We start from the raw sequence: 20,651 nt of genomic DNA, 5'->3' as shown, positions 1-20,651 counted from the left end.
AACACCTTGATAAGTTGTCAGTGATTTTCACTATGTATGTTGTTCAAACTTAATGGATATAAATTGCTGGCTGATTTTATGGGAGTGGTCTGAACATTTTTTTAAGATACAATATTGATTGTTTGGATAACATTACGATATATGCTGAAATCTCAAAATGATTCCATTTAGCACCTTTCATTAAATGAATACAATATTATGAACATATTTCATGTCAGTTATATTTACTTAAAACAGTTATAAATTTTTTTTGGATAATATTAATTGATGTTTTGTGTTTTCGTCGATTTTAGCAAGGTAAGCCTTAAATATAGCATTGGACAAAGTGCTATAAAATTATAATGAATACAATATTATGAACATATTTCATGTCAGTTATATTTACTTAAAACAGTTATAAAACATTTTTGGATCATATTAATTGATGTTTTGTGTTTTCATCGATTTTAGCAAGGTAAGCTTTAAATATAGCATTGGACAAAGTGTGTTTTCCATTTGTAATTGTCATCTAAGTGGATTGGGTTAAATTGGAAACTATTTGGATTTAAATAAGAATTTGTTAATCTACATTGAACGCTCCCTGGGATAAACTCCAGCATCCTACTGAGGACAAGCAGCACGTAAAATGAATATGTCATTGATTGCAATATAGCTTTGGAATAATATTAATAATAAAAAAATAAAATAAAAAAATAATCAAATGTATACAGTTGTGGTCAGAAGTTTACATACACTTGTGAAGAACATAATGTCATGGCTCTCTTGAGTTTCCAATTATTTCTACAAGTCTGATTTTTCTCTGATAAAGTGATTGGAACAGATACTTCTTTGTCACAAAAAAACATTCATGAAGTTTGGTTCTTTTATGACTTTATTATGGGCAAACAGAAAAAAGTGATCAAATCTGCTGGGTCAAAAATATACATACAGCAATACAAATTCGCAATTTTAGTTACTTAGAAAGTTGTCAGTGAAATTATATATATATATATATATATATATATATATATATAATTTCACTGACAACTTTATATATATATATATATAACTATATATATATATATATATAATTAGGTTTTGTTTTATTGCATTCCTAATGGAATTGTGTCATTGGATCACATTGAATTGAATTGAATGACTTTATTACCATTTTGAAAATGACAAAATCTTTCAACTGGATATAATTGCGATTTAAAAAAAAGCATTTATTATTTTGAAAGGGTTCTCATAACTGTCGAAGATGAAATATCATCAAAACTCAAGGTCCGTGTCCTATACATAAATCCTACGGGGGACCAACTGAAAGTGTTTCGACTGTGCAGCTGTAATGGTTTTTGTGTGCGTGGGTTTGTGTAAGGGTGTGATCACAGTGGGATGAACATCATGTCTATTGATCAGGCTAATGCGGGGAGGAAAGGCTGCAGGCCTGGATCAATACAGGCCTAATTACAAGCAGCACCAAATGTGTGTGAATGTGCGTGTCGCGAACACGAGTGACACTCAAATTGACGGGCCGCTCTATATAAATACTGTCCCACTCTGCACATACACTTATTTTTGACAGTTAATGGTCATCGAGCATGATTTTTTTGTTTTGGAGTGAACCAGAGCTTTCGGTAAGTCTCATATTGGCATGTGCGTGTGTTGATTTTTGTGCCTAGCATGGAGGGATTCATATTTCTTTCTTAAAGCAAATAGCATGCTCAGTTGGACAATTTTTCTGCTCCCTCTCTGCGAGGGTTTATGTTGTTGTATATGTTATTGTCTCATCTCGTTTCACGTTTTATGTCTTCTGTCTTGCCAACTTTTTAGGTCACCAGAGCATAGCGCCGAGGTTCCGATCAGCTCGACGCTGTGTGATATGTTTGATATTCGGTTGTTTTTGAACTTTTCCATGTCAACTAAATATCAGACATATTCCTACAGAGTCTGGCACTGACGTCCAAATGAACAGCTCCCTCATCCAAGCAGTAAGTGAAGGTCCTTGCTTGCTTTTCGGGCTGCAAAACTCATCTTTCCGTCTAACTAAAAATGCAGATTTTATTGTATTGGCCAAATATGTACACAAATTCCAGTAAAGTTTTAAATCTGTAAATTGGGTTTCTTTATTTTCTCCTTTAAAAAAAAAAAAAATCAATTTAATCCCGCCATCATTGATTTCTCTGATAACTATGTTGTATCTAACAAGGAGTTGATCGATAGTGAAGTACTTTTTTTTAATGGTTTCTCATCTTTTCTTTTTTTGTATTATGGTATTATGACCTGTCATATTATATACTGTATTAGAAATGTACATGATTGTGTCGAATATTTTACATGAGTGCCTGAAATTGCTGTCCATTCTTTCATATTCTGGTTACAGTCCCTTTAAGAATGATCTAATATTTTGAAGGACACCACCACATCTAATATTTTATGTTTTTTCATTGCAGACTGAAATATTGAACAGTTGCAGGGGGGCATGGGGTTTCAGCATGAAGTGATGTCGATTAATAAATAGAACGTAGAACATAAAATGACTAGAATAGGACTGGAGACATCTGGTAATTCTGACAGAATTCAGCTTCAAATAAAGAGAAGTATAGAATGAAACTGTTGAACTGCTTGGTTTCATTGTGGATATCTCAAAAGTGTAGGTTATTTTTATATTTTGAGGGGCCGATTTGAACTGCTTTTGAATGCCTGTGTGTTCATATAACACATTTAAAATCCTGATATCTTCCAGTTGAATTCTCTAATAAAAATGAATAAAGCCATGAAGGCCAACATGGACTAATTTTTACTTTTAAAGCGTGTACTACTGAGTCCATCTGATATTTTTAATCCTTTAATAAATGCTAATTAAGATATAACAGTCCATTTTATAAAATAATCTTTATTAAGGTTGTTGTCTGGAAAATCAGATCTGTGATATGTAAGAAATGAAAATATTCGCTCGCACACAATCTATACATGTGACATGAAACCAGCATATAAGCAATATAAAAGGTTTTTTTTTTTTTAATGGTGTGCCACAGCATTCTTTATTGTTATAGAAATCTCAAATGGCTGGAAAACCGGTTAGCCGGGATCTACACATGGGCACATGCTACGAAAGCAGTTTTAATGACAACAACAATGTCATCTTTTGTCACTGTAAAAATAACATGTTTCAACTTTATCTGCCAACCTCATTGGAATTAACATTTTCGGAATAGTTGAGGTGTGAGGAAATATTACTTCATTCATTCTGTAATTTTCCTTACCGGTTATCTTTACAAGGGTTGTGAGGGTGCTGGAGCTTATACCAGCCAACAACCGGCAGCAGGTGGGGACACAATGAATTGGTCGCCAGCCAATCACAGGGCACATTGAGACAGATAACCATTAATGCCCTACTCATACACATAGGGCCAATTTAGAGTGATTAACCACCAAAGCATGCTTCTGGGAGGAAACCGGAGTACCTGGAGAAAACCCACCGAAGCATGGGATGAACCCATCGGGGATTGAACCCTCGATCACAGAACTGTGAGGCCTATGTGTGAACCACTCACCCCATCAAATAAACAAAAATATTACACACAAAAGGAAAAACATATATAAATGACCTTCTGATATTACAGGTTAAGACAACTTTTGAACAAAATAGTCACACAGGGAAAGAAAACATTTTATTCATATTGTATTTCCAATGTTCTGGATTTACTAAGATATTAATTTGTGTGTTCATCAAGTCATGAAAGGAAGTTAAACACCAGTTTTAGTATTTTTTTTATTTCACTGGGGTATCTTTGGACATTGGTTGTGATATTTTATACCAAGCCACAGAAATTGATGATCTACTGCGCTTGTGTCTTGCTTAAGGATACTTAGATGAGGACACCAGGGCAGGGAATTGAACCTACACCCTCTTGGTTGGTGAATGACCACTCTACTATGGGGCAATGGCACACCACACCCTAAAGAGAACATTACAAAAGCAAATACTGGTGATGTGTTATTTCATGTTACTGATTAACATTTCTAACAATTCTTTGCGTCAGTGTATGAATGCAGAATAATTTTCTTCAACATTTGAACTTTTCAAGTACAACTTTCCAACTTCGAAAAATTGAACTTCCAAGAAATGTCGAGCTGACAAAAAAAATCCCCTTATTAGGAGCAGTTTACATCTGAGGCAGAAAAACAACTACAGTATTTTATATCTTTTTATATCAATTTTAACCTGTCTCCATATCATCTGTTATTTTGATTTTTTTGAAGTGTTGAAAAAACGAAGTTGTCATCTACCTGTTTATCAAAAGTTTTGCTTTAAAGACAAAGTTAATTGAAAATAATAATGTGCATTTTTCAAGGCCGTGCTTTCAGGATTGAAAAGAATACAAAACTATAGCACTAAGCAAATATGTATGTTAAAATTAATCATTGGAAGCAAGAAGTAGCAGTTCAAAGCAAAATGTCACCCAATCATAAAAAATATGCTTCATTAAATTGACATGAAATAGATTTTGACAGATTAAATTAGATGCACATCACTGAGTCACATCATGAGTCACATGTGATGATTACAAAGTATATTATGTTTTAATTTAAATTTTCAGCCTTCTACGCCCATTTTGCATCACGTATAATTCTTCACTAAAAACCACGCAACATCAAAATTTGTGTATTCTATACACAGGCAGCCATTTACCTTAAAAGAAGTCCCCAGAGTCAAATGTTTTTAAAAGATGGCCCTCTGAAGGCTCTGGGGGTTATTCGTGCCAAGTGGCATCATAATAATAACATCAGTTGCTATGCGTTCTGTTTGTCTGATGGAGGATGAGAATTAATGAGCAGGTCCAATGGAAGAGGTTGGGGGTAGAAAACTACCGATAAAAACCAGAAATGCGAAAAGGAATGTGGAGGTAATGAAGACATGATGGTATAAATAAGACAATCGTCCATGTGTGAAATGAATAGAAGCCAACTAGACTACTAAGAGAGGACAAGAGTTTCATTTTGCACTTAAGCAAAGGTAAGAGGTACAAAATGTGTTTTTTGCCACTGAGTTTTGAAGTATTTATTGGAGCGTGTTTGCAGAGATGGCAGCAATTGGCATGTTTTTAGCATGTGGAGTTTTCCTCAGTACTGGCGTACCGTCATTTTCGCATGGGGAGTGCTTCTTCAACACCAAAGGTCAGTGCAGTGTGATTTTATTGTCTTACCACAGCCTTACATAGTCATGTGTTGCCTGTTTTTCAATGATTTTACATCTTGAAGTGACTATACAAGCATACTAGAAGGTTGCACATGCTTCATAAATGTTACTTCCTTACAGGGTAACACAAAAACTGGACTATACTTTTTTTAAAGACATGCCATATTTTATAACAAATTGTTTAAGTGGATGTGAGTTGCTCTATATGTATATATTTTTTATCTTAGTTGATCATTTAATAGTGTAAAGGAACATTGCCAAATTATTGAAACTATGTCACACTAATGAGGGATTATTTAAGCATAAAAAAATGCAGATACATTTTGGGGATTATGAGGACATTGGTATAGTCCGCTCCCCATGTTTCAAGGTTATGCCCAAATTCCTGACCAAAAAAATCATTTTTGACATGGGGTTCAACCAAATTATTGGTTTTAATGTTTCTAAATAACTATAATTATTGTATACTAAAATGCAAAATTGTATAGTAATTATATATACTTTATTTCATCATCTATTTGTTTGTGGTGGCGCGGTGGACGAGTGGTGAGCACGTTCGCGTCACAGTTTTGAGATTGAGGGTTCAATCCCAGGTTCTGAACTTCTTGTGTGGAGTTTGCATGTTCTCCCTGGCCTTGCATGGGTTTTATCCAGATACTCTGGTTTCCTCCCACATCCTAAAAACATGCATGGGAGGCTGGTTGAGCACTCTTAAATGTGTGAATGTGTGTGCGTGAATGGTTCTCAGGCTGGCCACCAATTCAGGGTGTTCCCCGCCTGGTGCCCATAGTTGGCTGGGATAGGCTCCAGCACCCCCCGTGACCCTTGTGAGGATAAGCGGTACGGCAAATGAATGAATATTTCTTTGTATTCTTTTACTAATAACTAAATGAGTAACAATACACCTTGATATATACTCTAAGAAGTGTTTACCTATTTCCTCTCTCAACAGGGAGCTGCGAGTACATGGGTGAGGTGTATGGGTTGGGTGGGCGTTGGATCACCAGTGATTGTTACCAATGTGTCTGCATGGAGCCTTTTGGAGTAGGATGTTGTGATCAGTTAGTACCTTTGTTCAAAAGTATTTTTGCCCCTTTGGTTTTGTAGTAATTTGATTTTTACACAGTGTGTCCAAGCCTGTGGACTATCCTGAGTGGTGTGACATCTTCCGGAAGCCCGACTCTTGCGCCAGTGTGGTGGTGATGAAGGCCAATCACAAGCTGCCCTGCCTCTGGGGACGAGGCCGCCTCCAATCTGCTGCAGGGCTTTCCTGGAAGTCTGACAGTGATCCCATGTTTTGAGTCTATTATATTGTTGTATTTAACATTACAATATATTGTCATACTATATTGAATGGAATTGAATTGAATGCTTCTATTGTCATTATACAAGTACAATGAGATGTAAAGCTTCATCACGAAATGCACAAATCACAACAACAAACTAATAAATAATCAATAAATAATAGTAAATAGATAATGAAGCAATAAGTAATGAATAAGTAGTCACACAATAAGTAGTCAATAACATAAACAAGTCGGAAAGTGCAGAAATTACAAGAACAAACAAAATAATAATAACAATAATAATAATAATGATAATAATAATAATGACAATAATAATGATAATGATGATAATGATAATAATAGTAATAATAATAATAATGTAATAGTAATAACAATAAACAAATACAACAGTTGTTCATAATCAGTTTTTGAAAATTTGTCAATATTTTGGCAATTTAGGAGTAATTTTTAGAAAGAAAAACACGCTAGAATACAGCCTCCCTGAGAAGTCTACTGCTTTAATATGGCAGCTGGTTACAAACGTCGTTGGGTCGAACTTTTCGCATCTAGTTCAAAATATATATACATCTATGAGACGCATTGGAAGACGCTTACATTTGACGTCACGCTAGAGCGCGCGCAATGCTTATTCGCAGTAGCTGATGACAGTCTGCAATTTTTATTTGGTGTATTTTAATGTGTCCATCAGAGTAAAAGCCTCAAAAAACAACAATGTGGATCTTGAATCCAGTGGATCAAAAAGGTAACAGTTCTCTCGTTGCTGAGTACGGATTTAACTTTGCAATGCACGTAATTAGCTCTTGTTTCTCGGTAAAATCAGGTCTGCTAGTTTTCATTGACAATAGGGGACAAAAGTGATAATAATATATGTTTGGTGTGTTTGAAAGCATCCATTTATGTTCAACTTTTGTGTCCCACTTTAAGAAAGTATGCTTTTGTCAGCCATTTGTGAGACACACTAAAGAGTTTTAGTTTTTCAAAGTCCTTAAGTGCTCTCCTTTGACAAACAGGTGAGACCCACTATCTTCTCCCAGCTAAAGAATATGTTGTGGGCCGCAAGAACTGTGAAATCCTGCTGCCCAGTGACCAGTCTATTAGCAGGGCTCATGCTTCTTTCATTGTTACTGATCAGGTAGGAAAAATGATATGAGATGCATGTTGTGATTATCCAATTATCCAATGTCATTGATCAGAAAATCATCTACTGGAAAAAACATATTTTTCTGTTTATCCACGGATTCCAATGAAGCACAGTGACATGCCGAGGAAATCCTCTTCTTTTAAGTGGCAGAAGGTGCAATTAATCGGATATTCTAGTGCCATTGTTCAAAACAATACCTATATAATGGAAATTTGTATCACGGTTCATTGTTTGCATCCCTGGAATACAGTATATGTTTTTAAGTGATCGTCTAAATACATACAAAAGGTTTTTTACAATTTATTACACTTATTGTAATGCCAATTCATTGATTACTGAACGAACATCAAAACATTATGGTACATACTTTTTGTATCTGTTTTGTGTACAATTTTTTTTTAAGGTGAAGGTAATCTATTCGGTTGCATACGTGTTCCTGATAACTCCAAAATTCTTAAAAGGATTATTATCAAATTTGCAAGATATTTTTGTCATTTGAAATGGAACAGGTGATGACATAATGTATCAGGGTCAAATTTCGTGATAAGCTGATAACGGAGTAGTGTATTTATCTCAAATTTACATAGTAGGCGATATGACGAGAAGAGAGCAATTAGGGAAGGGAGTACCCATGCAGTACCCATTAAATTGTTATGTTAAAAGTCCTTTTCAATGATCTCCCATGTTATTTTTTCCCAAGACACTGACCCTCAGGGATACTTCCAAGTACGGCACCGTCGTCAATGGCCAACCCCTGGCAGCGGACATCCCTGTCACCCTGAAATCAGGGGACAGCATTACTTTTGGAGTTTTTCAATCCAAATTCAGGTACTAAAATACATTTCAAATATCTCGCCAAAAACAGATAAACAGTATGAAGCTTCTTTCATTTTTTTTCCATTTTTTTAAGATACTGATCTAATAAGTATGACATTTACATTTATGGATGCAAAAAACGGTAAAACTATAAAAAGGGAAGAACTTAGTCATTCATTTATGCAAGTTAATGTCGGGGTCAACAAGTCCAAGAATTTAGCAGATGCCTTTTTGTCTATTTCTTGTCCAGTGTGAATCATTTGAACCCGGTGGTGTGTTCTTCCTGTTTGGACACTGATGGAAAAGCTGCAATTTCTGAGGCTCTGCAACTATTTGGGGGAAAGCTGGTCAGCAGTTGGACTAAGGACTGCACCCACCTAGTCATGCCTTCTGTTAAAGTGACCATCAAGGTCAGAAAAATGCTTCACCTAGAGTGTTTCGTGTTAAATATGGGCATGTTTTTGCATCATTCCTCCCTTTTAGACTATTTCTGCTCTACTCTGCTGCCGTCCGATCGTGAAACCAGAGTTCTTCTCAGAGCTGAGAAAAGCCACTCACCAGAAGCTAACCCATCCAAAAGCGGAAAGGTAAAATGCCATTACAGATTCCTGTGTTTAATCAAACAAAAGAAATGACCTGTTTTCTGTTGTTTTACAGATTCATCCCTGACATCGATGAGCCCTACTTAAATAATGAGCAAGTGAACTTGGAACCAGATCACGCACGCAAACAGCTTTTTTCTGGAACGACCTTCATTTTTCTCACCAGCAAGCAGGTTTGTTTTGCATTTTGTTTTAGATTAGATTAGATTAGATAACTTTATTCATCCCGTATTCGGGAAATTTCATTGTCACAGTAGAAAGAGGGTGAGAATACAGACATAGGAAAAGACATTTTAAAACGAAATAAATAGGTAATAATTAAGTTGATAAATACATAAATAAATATATAAATAAATAAGTGTGTTCCTGTAAAAATATATACATGTATGTATAGGTATATATATGTATGTATAGGTATATATATGTATGTATAGGTATATATATATGTATGTATATATATGTATGTATATGTATATATATGTATGTGTATGTATATGTATGTGTGTATATATATATACATACATATACATATGTGTATATATATGTATATATATGTGTATATATACATCTGTACATATGTATGTATGTATATATATGTGTGTGTGTATATAATATATATATATATATATATATATATATATATATATATATATATATATATATATATACACACACACACACACACACACACACACACACACACACACACACACACACACACACATACATACGTACGTACGTTTGTTTGTTTTTGTTTTGAACTCTATGGCGGACTCCTTTAACTCATTTTGTCAATGTTGTGCATCGCTGCAGTTCAAGCGTCTGAGTGCAGCAGTGAGTTTTGGCGGTGGTACCAGCCAACTTCTAGTGGAAGGCAACCTACCTCGTGACCTCTTGGAGTCCCCGCGTAGCTGTGTAGTAGATTTTTCTGGCGTGAACTCACAACCTCTCCTTCCAGCTTCGACCACAGGGTGGCATGATTCTGTAAGGGACATCATTCATAGGTTTGTGGAAACCCACGTGGAAAAGCGCATCTTCTTTGTCATTTGTAAAGATGTAAAGGGGCAATTTCTTGCTTCCTGTGAGACAGGAAAGGCCTTCGAGTCATTACAGAGTCTGAAATTGGATTGGCTACCATCTACACCTCATGTGTAATGTACTGCAACCCATCCAGTATTATAGACACAGGTAGAAAAAATGAGTCACGTCTGCGGAAAAATGTATTTCTTATGACTGCTGTGGTTAAATACTGTGTCCCCTCATGTCCTTTTGGATAAAGCGACTGTGACGACGCCAAGAATTCCGAGCTCGTCACTCTCCCAACAGCCAGCAGTGTATGAGACCGTTTTACCTGCAGCATCGCAGAACATCACAGCGTACGCTATCAACACAGAGACTTCAGAAATGTACGAACACACTCATCTCCTCATACTGTCTACACTTTTATCCCTGATATTCCTTATCAATTTCATCATCAGTCGACAGCGGTGTGAGGTGAGTGGGATTACAGCAGTGGGAGAGACCCCAGAGAAAAAGATGAATGACACCACTCATCCCAGCACCTCAAAAGCCACAACTGCAAAGATAAGCGCTCAATACACCGCGTCCAACTTGCCTATCAGGTCATTCAGCACTACCGGGAATGCAGTTTCCATCAGGAAGAAATCTGCGGCCAAAGTGACAGGTAAATACTGTGTGTTGATAACATAAAGTTGCTTTAGAAATAAAACAAAAAAGGAAACAATGAAAACAAAAGCCAATTGATCACAGACTACACTAGTCATTGGAACGGCTTAATAAGTATCACTAAAAGTTAAACACAACCAAAATGGCACTGTTGAAAAACTGTAACTTTGCCAATTTTGTGGCACTTGCAGGCCAGGAACTTAACAAAAGAACATTGGAACCTTTGGCAAAGTGTGGTCGTGGTACGACGACATTGGAACCAAAGAAATCTCCTCGTAAAAAAGTCCCTCCACAAGTTTCCCCACAGAAACAGACTGCGATGACTAGCTTTTTCAAACCGGTCAACAAGAAGAGGTAACCATTAGGACGGTGTTTTTCCGCATATTCTCTTCTGTGATCACCTGTATTTGGGAATGAATAAGCAATATTTGCTCTGGCAAATTTGAAATGACTTAATATATTTGCCTTTCTCTCAAAGGCCTTTAGACGAAGAGTTCTCAGCGGTCATCTCGGAGCCAAAACGCCCTGTGCATGAATCTAACATCGTTCAGGTGCCAGTTATCCCCGCGACCTCAGAAGATTCCACCTCATGTTCAGACAAAGCCCCCGTAGCCCCTTCGCAGACATCATTGGACTTCGAAAATGATCTTTTCGGGGCCTCGTCCAACCGGAGTCGAAAGAGGAAGGAGATAGAAGAAGAAATGGATATGGTTGAATTGGAGTCTATCATGTCTCAGCAAATGGACTGCATAGACGAGTCGTTCTCCATTGGCGAATCTACACAAGCCCGAAACAACCGTACTCGACAGATAGAAAAAACAGCAATAGCTGCAAGTAAGAAGCAGAGAGTAGACCATGAAGATAATGACGCAGACAGTCGAGGGTCACCAATGCGACTGGAAGAGGAGTTGGTTCCACATCAGCGCTACCAAGCTGAGCAGGAAGTGGTCCCCAGAACGATAGTTCGACGTCGGCCATCAGCAGAGGCAATGAGTAGCCAAGTTTCAACTGACAACACAAATCATCATGTTCAAGCCCACCAAGAGTCTTCCACTCAGGTTGCCAGTCATGTTTTTTTCAGTATAAGTTACACCTGTTCAAAGTTCTTGAATACTTTTTTTAATATGCCCAGAAATTAGGACATGTTCTCCTTCATGAGGAAGCGCCTAATGTTCATCTGATGAAACCTATTGACTTCAAAACAGAGACCCAAGTAAGTATAGTAGTGGCTAGAGTCGTAAATGGAATGTATCCATTGGCTCGGCACATCTTGTCTTATTTCCTGTTTATCCAAAGATTCTGATCAATCAAGGAGGTGTCTTGCATAAAGCTTTAGGATCCTGTATGTTGTGTTGCAGCCAACAAAACTGGATGAAAACCTCCCTAAACAGTTGATTTTGATGGAGTTTAGATCTCTGACGGTTAACGTGCTCCCCAAAACCAAACAGCAGCAGGTGCAGAGCAACGGCTTTGTGAAGAACTTCAAGCGTTTTCGTAAGGTCGGAATGCATTTACGAACCTGGAGCATGACATTTTTATTATTTGATATTAACCGATACTTCTGAACGGAAACATCCGTTCTACCTGACGTGTGCTTGGGACAGATGCGAGTGCCCGCCGGGAGAGAGGGCATCATCGGGGGGTCTGACCTGCTGGCTCACAACCGTGGCAGGAACTCCGAAATTGAAGAATGGCTTAAAGATACAGAGGAGGTTTGATTCGTCTGCTGTCAATTTGGCATTCTTGGAGTAGTTGTTGAGCTTTCTATACATTTTTTTTAGGATGAGAGGCAGAGCAGACTGGAGGAGAGTCAAGGAGATGACCTCTTCAGGTGAGAATTTTTTTTTAAACGCATCGATCTTTGTGGAAGCACAAACCTGCCTAGGTTATGCCAAAAAATCTCATTAGGTTTCAGGTCAGGTCTTTGGCTAAGTCACTTCAAAGTCCTCATTTTGTTTTTCTTCAGCCAAGACGAGGTGTATTAATGTTAATAGAAAGTCTTGATTTTGTTTTTCTTCAGCCATTAAGAGGTGCATGACTTTTAAAAGCATTTATGTGCTTTGGATCTCTATAGGTTTCAGGTCAGGGTTTGACAAGGTCACTTCAAAGTACTCATTTTGTTTTTCTTTAGCCAAGACGAGGTGTTTTAATGTTAGTAGCAAGTCTTGCTTTTGTTTTTCTTCATCAAGAGGTGCATGACTTTTAAAAGCATTTATGTGCTTTGGATCTCTATAGGTTTCAGGTCAGGGTTTGACAAGGTCACTTCAAAGTACTCATTATTGTTTTTCTTCAGCCAAGACGAGGTGTTTTAATGTTAATAGCATGTCTTGATGTAGTTTTTCTTCATTAAGAGGTGCATGACTTTTTAAAGCATTTATGTGGTGTGGATCTCTATAGGTTTCAGGTCAGGGTTTTGACAAGGTCACTTCAAAGTCTTCATTTTGTTTCTCTTCAGCCAAACTGGGATGCACTCTTTTCATGGCACAAGTTATCTCACACAAATAGTGTTTTCGGGGCTAGACATCCAATCGTTTTTTGGGGGGGGGGCCGGGGTGAGTGCCCTGTGAGGGTTACAAAAAAATATGAAATTAGAAGTCATGGATAAAAGGGTTAAATTCATTGAATCAGCTATTTATGTTAAGTGTTTTCTGTCCTTTTAAACATACTCATTCTTCATTCCCATGTGATTTCCCTTGTACCTGTTGACATCAAATTAATAGCCATCACTGCAGCCTGTGCATCCGCAGTACTAATCATAGACTCATCCCAATCAACATAATTAAGCAGAATCGCGGTCGCTTTCGTCATTGCGGTTTCTAAGGTAACAGGGGTGATGTAAGCTGATGTGCTTTCTTTGACCAAGCAGAAAAAGCAATTGAGATTGATTTTGCGTGTGTGTATGTTGAGGCTGAGCTGTTTGATCACTGAGTCATACTCACTCAGTCATGCGGAGCTGGGGAACAGACTCTGCCACTAAGAAAACAGACCGTTGCATTGCGGCGACTCCAAACCAGACGCGCTTTATAGGAAGCCTGTTTGCTTTAAGCTGTTCAAACACTCTTTTTTGTCTTTTACGGTGCTTCATTTAGGCTTTTTTTTGTTTATTCAAATCGACACCAAGCACATTGAAGGATGAGCTGTGAGGAATGTTAAAAGCCCATCCCGACGGGGCGATGACATCAACTGTTTGACGTGTTTGTTTATGTCTTTAGGTACAACCCTACCAAAGTATCCAAGAGGCGATGAAGGAGAAACTTCACCCCATGTATATGTACGTACAATGGTTGGTTCGGTTCAAATTCTGATGAACCTCCATAATGTTATTTGTTCACTAAAATTAGTTCTATTGAACTAATTGCAGCATCGACAGCAAGAATTGTAAAAGAAAAGTTTCACTGGCGTTCAGAGCTTTTTCTATGTTGTTTTTATTTGTCAATAACAAAAAATATGACATACAAAACATTTCAAAATCGATAGCTGTGGAAGAGATCATTAAAAGTTAACATGCCAAGAAGCATCTTTTCCTATTTTGTGCACTTAGGAGAAAATTATTTCCCTGTTTTAGTTCACGCAAGTAGATGTGATTTTTGGTCAATGTTCTACACCAAAAAAAGGGCTTATTAATGGAGAAATGAATGAGATTTTGTCTCCTTATTTTACAGTAATTAATATTTTATCTTAAAATGTAGGGAAAATGGTATGCACAACTTGACTCAAACCAGCAGAGTCAAAATTGTACAACTGTTACAGGCACCAGAATTCTGCACACACACACACACACACACACACACACTTCTTTATATAGATTAGTTGATGGTTGTTTTTCTCCCCGTCGTCAAGCTAGAAAATTGAGTCCACTGTACAAGCAGACTGTTAGGCACTTACATACACAAAACTGTACAGGCAAGCAGTCATCCAGCCAAAACACATCGATTACTAATTTAATATTTACAATCAACGGTCAAAGTATTATTTGACAATTGCACAATTTGATAAGCCAATTCTTTATCTGTCAAAACTGAACATTGTGATATTTTTTTTAATTTTAAAATGACTACCAAAAAAAAAGTATAATATAGTATACTTAGTATAATAGCAATTATTAATTAATATTATAACAACTTCTCATTTCAAGTACGAGGGCAAACTGTTATTTATTTATCTGACGGACCGGCACCATGTGGCTCGTGGACTGGTGGTTGGATTGAAGAATAAATTGGATTAATTTTGTATAGAAAGTTAGAAATAAAACATTTTTATTAGAAAGTGCATTGCCTATAAGCAACATGGTATCATAAGGTACAGTATATAATACCAACTTGAACAGTGCAAAAAAATTGGAAAATCAAATATGGCTTTTTTGTTGTTTTTATTGCTGATTATGAACTTTTCTTGATTTTTTTCCCCATTTCAAATTCCCTCTAATAATGACAGTATAAAAACATTACTAGTATTATACTTCATAGAATAGAGTTCCTTTGTCCGTAACACATGCAATATGCAAATTTGGTGGCCTGCTGACGTTGGAAATGTTTTTCGGTTCATAAAAAATGGACCAATAAATATTGTCTTTATAAATATTTTCCTTAGGGTTTGACCAAAATATGAGAGTACACAAATTTAAAACACACTGCCAGTGGCAGGTCACTGAAATATTAAATGACTACTCAGAGTAGTTAGAAGCTACTAAAAACATGACACTTAAATGTACATTCAGTAGTAATTAGTTTGCATAGAAAGCCTCACATTTGCTCACCTACTCTAGAAAAGATTGAAATATGAATCCAAATGTTCATGTTAAGCAAATGAATAAATAAAAAAAGTTTGGCTCAGTCATCAGGAAGATTGCAATGTTAGTTTCTTGTGGATTTACACGTACAGAGAAGTGATTGGCATTACAGTTTGGCCTGAATGTATTTGTCTCTCAGTATTTTACTTTTTGAGAGTATAGCCTCTCCTAATTTCTTGATGGATTCAAAAACTTACGCATCAAGGGGAGAAAAAAAACCCATGAATTTTGAGGTTGTTCCATAAAGAATTGACATTTTGAAAATGCTGCCACGTTAGCTTAGACTCCTGGAAAGTAAAAACATGCACCGTGGAACACTGAATATTTCCATTACCTGCAAACTCACATGATTATCTAATAATGATTTGTGTGTTTCATTATAACAGACGTCCATTATTGGTGGGTTTTTGCTGTTCCTGAATATCAGTGCTCCACTGCACAGCCTTTTTGGCTTGCATGAATGAAAAAATACAATGTTGATTTTTAACAATGTCTTCCTCTTTTACACCAAACATTTCAAATGAAGTTATTCCCTACATTGTTAATGAGCTTCCCTTTCTTCTTCAGTCTCTTCAAAAGGCAGGAGGCGATGCCTAATGCTCCGCCCTTTAAAAAGCGAACAAAGTTGTCTCCTACCAGTGGCCCCATGGCAAACAATCCAGGTTCATTGGTACACTCAAAAGTGTATGGGTGGATGTCAATGGGATTCTTGCAGGATATGGGTTTTGTGGGATCTTGACCCAGGTACTGACCCTGGTCTTTCAAGAAGAACAAATTGGGATTTGTTCCAATCAGCACCAAGGCCATGGAGATCTTAAATGCCTTCAGGGAATTGTTACCCTGTAGCAAGCACCTCCTATCTGACTGTAAGGACCCCACGCAATGTTCTGGGAAGCTTGTGTAGTCAGGAAAAAGACCTACGCTAGCATTACCAGCCATGTTAACTGCGGCCAACTGCGGTTTGGAGCACATCTTGGCACAAACCGAAGAAGCGATGCTCATTGACTGAGCCCCGCTTGAAGAACAGGAGGAAACCACGTTAGCGTAGGTCTGAGAGCACATCATGTTGTAGACATTGTGGTATTCTGGGTACAAGGTCTTTGGCAACTGTTTGAAGATGAGGTCAGCGTCGTCGACGCGCTTTCGAAAGACATGCAGTACCCGGATGTTGCGGCTGCAGGCACACAGAACCGCATCAGCGGCACTCAAGCCGGCCCCGACGACTAATATTGGATCTGAGTTTTTATCCAACTTCTGCAGGCTAATAGCTAAGCCCAGGTCTGAAACACTATGGAAGACGAAGGGTAGGTCCTCCCCCTCCACGGTTAATCTTACTGGTGAGTCAGATGCTCCAGTAGCGAGAACCACATTCTCCGCAAACAGCGAGAAGGGGACGTGAGTGTTGTTCTGCACTTGTTGGTATCCCCTCACCTCCCAGAGAGACCCGAGTCCTTCATCGCCGACACATTCCTCTCCATTTCCCCCGTAGCTCTCGTTTCGACCATCATCGGCCATTTCGTCTCTGATACGAGCGTCCACTCTCTCAATATTCTCTATCTTGTGGCCTCGGCAGAGTCTTTGGACAGAGGTCACGTAGGTGTTGTCAACAAAACTCTTTTGAAGACCTTTAAGCTTCACATAGTTGCGGTAGTATGATGAGATCTCTTCAGGAGTGGCCCGGTCACTGGTGATATCCCTTGAACAAAAAGAGGACCATTGTGTCAGGCTAGTAAAGAGCAAAGTGAAGGATTTTCCACTTGTTTGGGTACCTCCGTTTTCCGCCGAGCATGTCTCGGTAGTTGACGCCAGGAAGCTCCATCCATATCCCCAGACTTATTGTCAGCATGGAGCCTTCCATTGCCTGAGGAAAAATGGGGGTGGCATGTTAAAACCTTCCAAGCAAAATCCAAAATCCGAGTTTCCAGGCAGCAAAAGTACATTGGAACTTACATGCCAGGCTCCTCCAGGCGTTGCTCTCCCTAAAACTAGATGAGGGATAAGTTGCTGCTTTTCCTTCCTCCACTGAAGCACGGGAGGGTACTCATAGCCAAAGTCAGCATTTGGGTGTAATAATGCATCGAATAACACAGCGACTGGGTTACTTGATCGCCCCTCAAGACCTTCACTCAAATATTCAAGATCCTGCAAACAAGAAGTAGCCGAAATGGATGAAATAAGACCAAGGCGTAGCATTCATTTATTTCGATTCTGTTTATGCTTTGACTTGATCCTTCCTGTGAGAGGAAGTTTACACTGTAGAGCAATTACGAATGCGACAAAGGATGATGGGTGGATGTTGCGAAAATTCCCACAAGCAGAGGTTGTATATATAAACTCGGCAAAGAAAGGTTTAAACCTGCAAGCCAATCAGAAATATTTGATATTGGGGCATTGTGATTCCAAGCATTCTGTATTTTACCTGTTCAGTGATGGCAAGGTGTTTGGTCTCCTGCAGTTTTCTGTACAGAATTGGGTTTGGGTGGACTGTTGTTGGGTCAAAGTAGGGCTTGTTACCACTTAGCAGATACGACAGACAAATACCCGATGGTCCATTTCCTGAACAGAAGGGAGATGATTAATGCTCATTCTTTTATTTGCTGTTTGAAACAATGCAAATATGCGTTAGAACGTTTTCTGGTCCTGTTTTTACTTGCTCCGTATTACTCAAATAAAGAGGATTGTTATGTGAGGTATGTGGCACATTGATTACCTATGATGATGACGGGAACAATAGGTGGGTGCTCTTGTGGGAGAGTGGTCTCTTCCAGAAGAGGCATTGCTGAAGCCTGGGCCAGAGCTGGCACTGTAAAGAACCACGGAAAAATTCTAGACACTTCCATAACTGTCCATCCATCTCTAGTCAACTAAATGGAGACCTTTGTTTGAGTTAACCTTTTTATGTCTTAGCTTGGTCATTTGAACAAGCTGAGTATCTTTTATTTTTACATGGCAATATTGTTGGCATTGCCATCTCATGACCTAACTCCCCTGTAATGGAAACACTGTCCACATGATAAAATCCCAACCCTTTCCCTTCCTGGCAGGGTACTCACACTCCCCTGTCCCAGCCTATCAAACACTGCCTGAGGCCAGACTTCCATCTCTTTAAACCCAACGGCGCTCCCCAAACAAAAGCCAGTTTTAATCAGATTTATATGGGCTCGGCTGTGTTACGAAACATTACTATTGTGTGTGTTGGTGTGTTAGACGACGGTACCATTGTGTGCAAATCCCCTGTGATCACGCCTACCCAGTGGGCTTTAATCTCACTGGGTGCATTAATGTCCTTAACCACGTTAAAATAACTGCAGTGGTATAAAAATGTGGTCCTCCACGCTGACAGACCCAACCGTCACGCAGTGCTTTCTGTTCAGAGACACTTCTGTCATTACACACTCATGATTTTCCACACCACCTACTGAACATCCTTTCAGCTAGAAAAGAATGGCGTCCCTTTGGCCTAGTTTCTTATTAATAACCTTCAATTAAAGGATCCAGTTTATTTGGCTGAGCGAAGATTTTAATTAAAAAAATGTTTCAATCCAATTGAGTCAGTCACATATCATTGAAAATCGGGCAGTTTGCAGAGACAAGCAATTAAAACGAGCGAAAATGCTTGAAAAAGAACATTCTAAGCATTTTCATCACAAATTGTCTTGCAAAGCTGGTCAAGTGACATCAAAGGTGAAAACAAAGGTCGGAAACCTAACTGTTAAAAGTTATGTATGTCTCGGGTTAATTTCTTATTTGATCTCATTATAGACAAAGAGAAAAAAGTTAAACTTGCTACATCAGTTTACTAGAATGGAGGTTGAATAATTTTGAACAAAGTGCCAATATTTCTTACATTATAGAGATAGTCAATGATAGTCAATGAATAGTGATTCTTAACCTTTTCCCCCACGGTTTTGCTTGCTTTGATCATTCATAAAAACAAGTTTCAAATTCAACCCCCACTAATTAGCTTCCACATACAGCTCATTACAAAAAAACTATATCACTGACGAAGCAGGACCAGTTTGTTTTTGTTTATACCACATCTAATAAGTATGAACTGTACTCCAATGTACACCATGCATTAAAGTAATAACTCATATCTGCTTGGCCATGGTGTTCTCATTTAATTCATATATCTGACATCAATAAACCTCATCGCCAAAGTAGACATTTGAAATAAATTCAAGAATTTTGCAGGCCTCATCTCTGCACATGCAAGACAAAGATGCTGCATCACCAGCTGGTTGACAGAAACGCCCCCCTACATCATCTCGCTCATGTTATCATCATCATCATCAGCAGTAGCAGCATTCCATATTTGACGTCAAGCCCCTTGAAAGGTCCCAATCAAGGACGGGGGTCTCTTACCGCGCTGTGGATGCTGTCTCTCGCCCGCCTTGCCCCGTGACCGCGACGAACGGCGGCGCGTTTTGCTTTATAAAGACCCTGATGCCGGTGGGAGGATCCACGCACGCCACGTTCCACGCACTTCGAGCTGCGCATCTGAGGACGAACCTGTTCTTTCTTTGGGTCCCCGTGGAAGGTTGTGTGATGCAAGATAATGGGAGAAAAGTGTCGTCACTTGCGCATAGTGTTAGCGTGTCACGCATTTCTCCGTCTGGGTACACTCCACGTGGAAGCGTGTCGCACACACGTAGGATATGGTTCTTGGCAAATATTGTTATTTTGTTTTTTAACATTGAGATGTATTAACATGCACATAATCGAGATTATCTTCTCTAATTACTTCATTGTGGTAAATCAATCATTAGTCATTGGATGTTTTTTTTATGTCATCTTTTTTACAAAACATTCAAATCGTGCGCTTGCTATTTTCTGTTGTCTAGATATTCTGGTTGTGTTCTAAATTAGTAAAACGTACAGGATTTAAAACTATATTGTTGTTTACGACTTTTTTGGGGGGTACGTGAACCTACCAGCAGCCATTGGTTGGTTCAGACGTGCGTTGGTCACGTGACCGGAATAGACGTAACATGTAAACAAAAAAACTCAAATCTGTTAAATCTGCTGGATATACCGCCTTGAAATTGTGCGGCTGTGCAGTTTGAAAGATTCGTATTCCTTCACAATTTACGTATTAGTGTCAGATTTTAGTTCTAGGTTTATTTTC

General features: G+C 38.3%; 2 protein-coding genes and 1 long non-coding RNA gene across 4 annotated transcripts; 2 read left to right on the top strand and 1 right to left on the bottom strand.

Annotated features, from left to right (window-relative positions):
- The first annotated feature begins 1,531 nt into the window (after positions 1–1,531).
- LOC144073408 (uncharacterized) lies at positions 1,532–2,592 on the top strand. Its single transcript, XR_013300072.1, has 2 exons — positions 1,532–1,616; positions 1,813–2,592. It is a non-coding gene; the product is annotated as an uncharacterized LOC144073408 (long non-coding RNA).
- A 4,491-nt stretch (positions 2,593–7,083) lies between these two features.
- Positions 7,084–20,585, top strand: nbn (nibrin). Of its 2 annotated transcripts, XM_077598344.1 has the most exons (18): positions 7,084–7,231; positions 7,500–7,621; positions 8,331–8,458; positions 8,697–8,856; positions 8,930–9,033; positions 9,104–9,221; positions 9,862–10,052; positions 10,139–10,236; positions 10,328–10,454; positions 10,527–10,732; positions 10,926–11,088; positions 11,213–11,792; positions 11,867–11,947; positions 12,093–12,233; positions 12,339–12,446; positions 12,516–12,565; positions 13,947–14,005; positions 19,718–20,585. In XM_077598344.1, exons 1-17 carry the CDS (start codon positions 7,201–7,203, stop codon positions 13,978–13,980), a joined length of 2,442 nt encoding a protein of 813 aa, XP_077454470.1. In that variant the 5' UTR covers positions 7,084–7,200; the 3' UTR covers positions 13,981–14,005; positions 19,718–20,585. The 2 variants fall into 2 exon arrangements, with proteins under 2 accessions (XP_077454470.1, XP_077454469.1); XM_077598343.1 differs by lacking the exon at positions 19,718–20,585 and having other exon boundaries at positions 13,947–14,248.
- osgin2 (oxidative stress induced growth inhibitor family member 2) lies at positions 14,974–20,155 on the bottom strand. Its single transcript, XM_077598348.1, has 6 exons — positions 19,889–20,155; positions 18,234–18,326; positions 17,943–18,079; positions 17,474–17,665; positions 17,293–17,384; positions 14,974–17,219 (listed from the first exon to the last, which is right to left on the bottom strand). Exons 2-6 carry the CDS (start codon positions 18,298–18,300, stop codon positions 16,040–16,042), a joined length of 1,668 nt encoding a protein of 555 aa, XP_077454474.1. The 5' UTR covers positions 18,301–18,326; positions 19,889–20,155; the 3' UTR covers positions 14,974–16,039.
- Positions 20,586–20,651: the final 66 nt, after the last annotated feature.

Source organism: Stigmatopora argus, chromosome 4 (genome assembly GCF_051989625.1).
Source record: "Stigmatopora argus isolate UIUO_Sarg chromosome 4, RoL_Sarg_1.0, whole genome shotgun sequence".
Taxonomy (NCBI): domain Eukaryota; kingdom Metazoa; phylum Chordata; class Actinopteri; order Syngnathiformes; family Syngnathidae; genus Stigmatopora; species Stigmatopora argus.
Note: the sequence above shows the minus strand (reverse complement) of the source record. Positions and strands in the feature narration are given on the sequence as shown.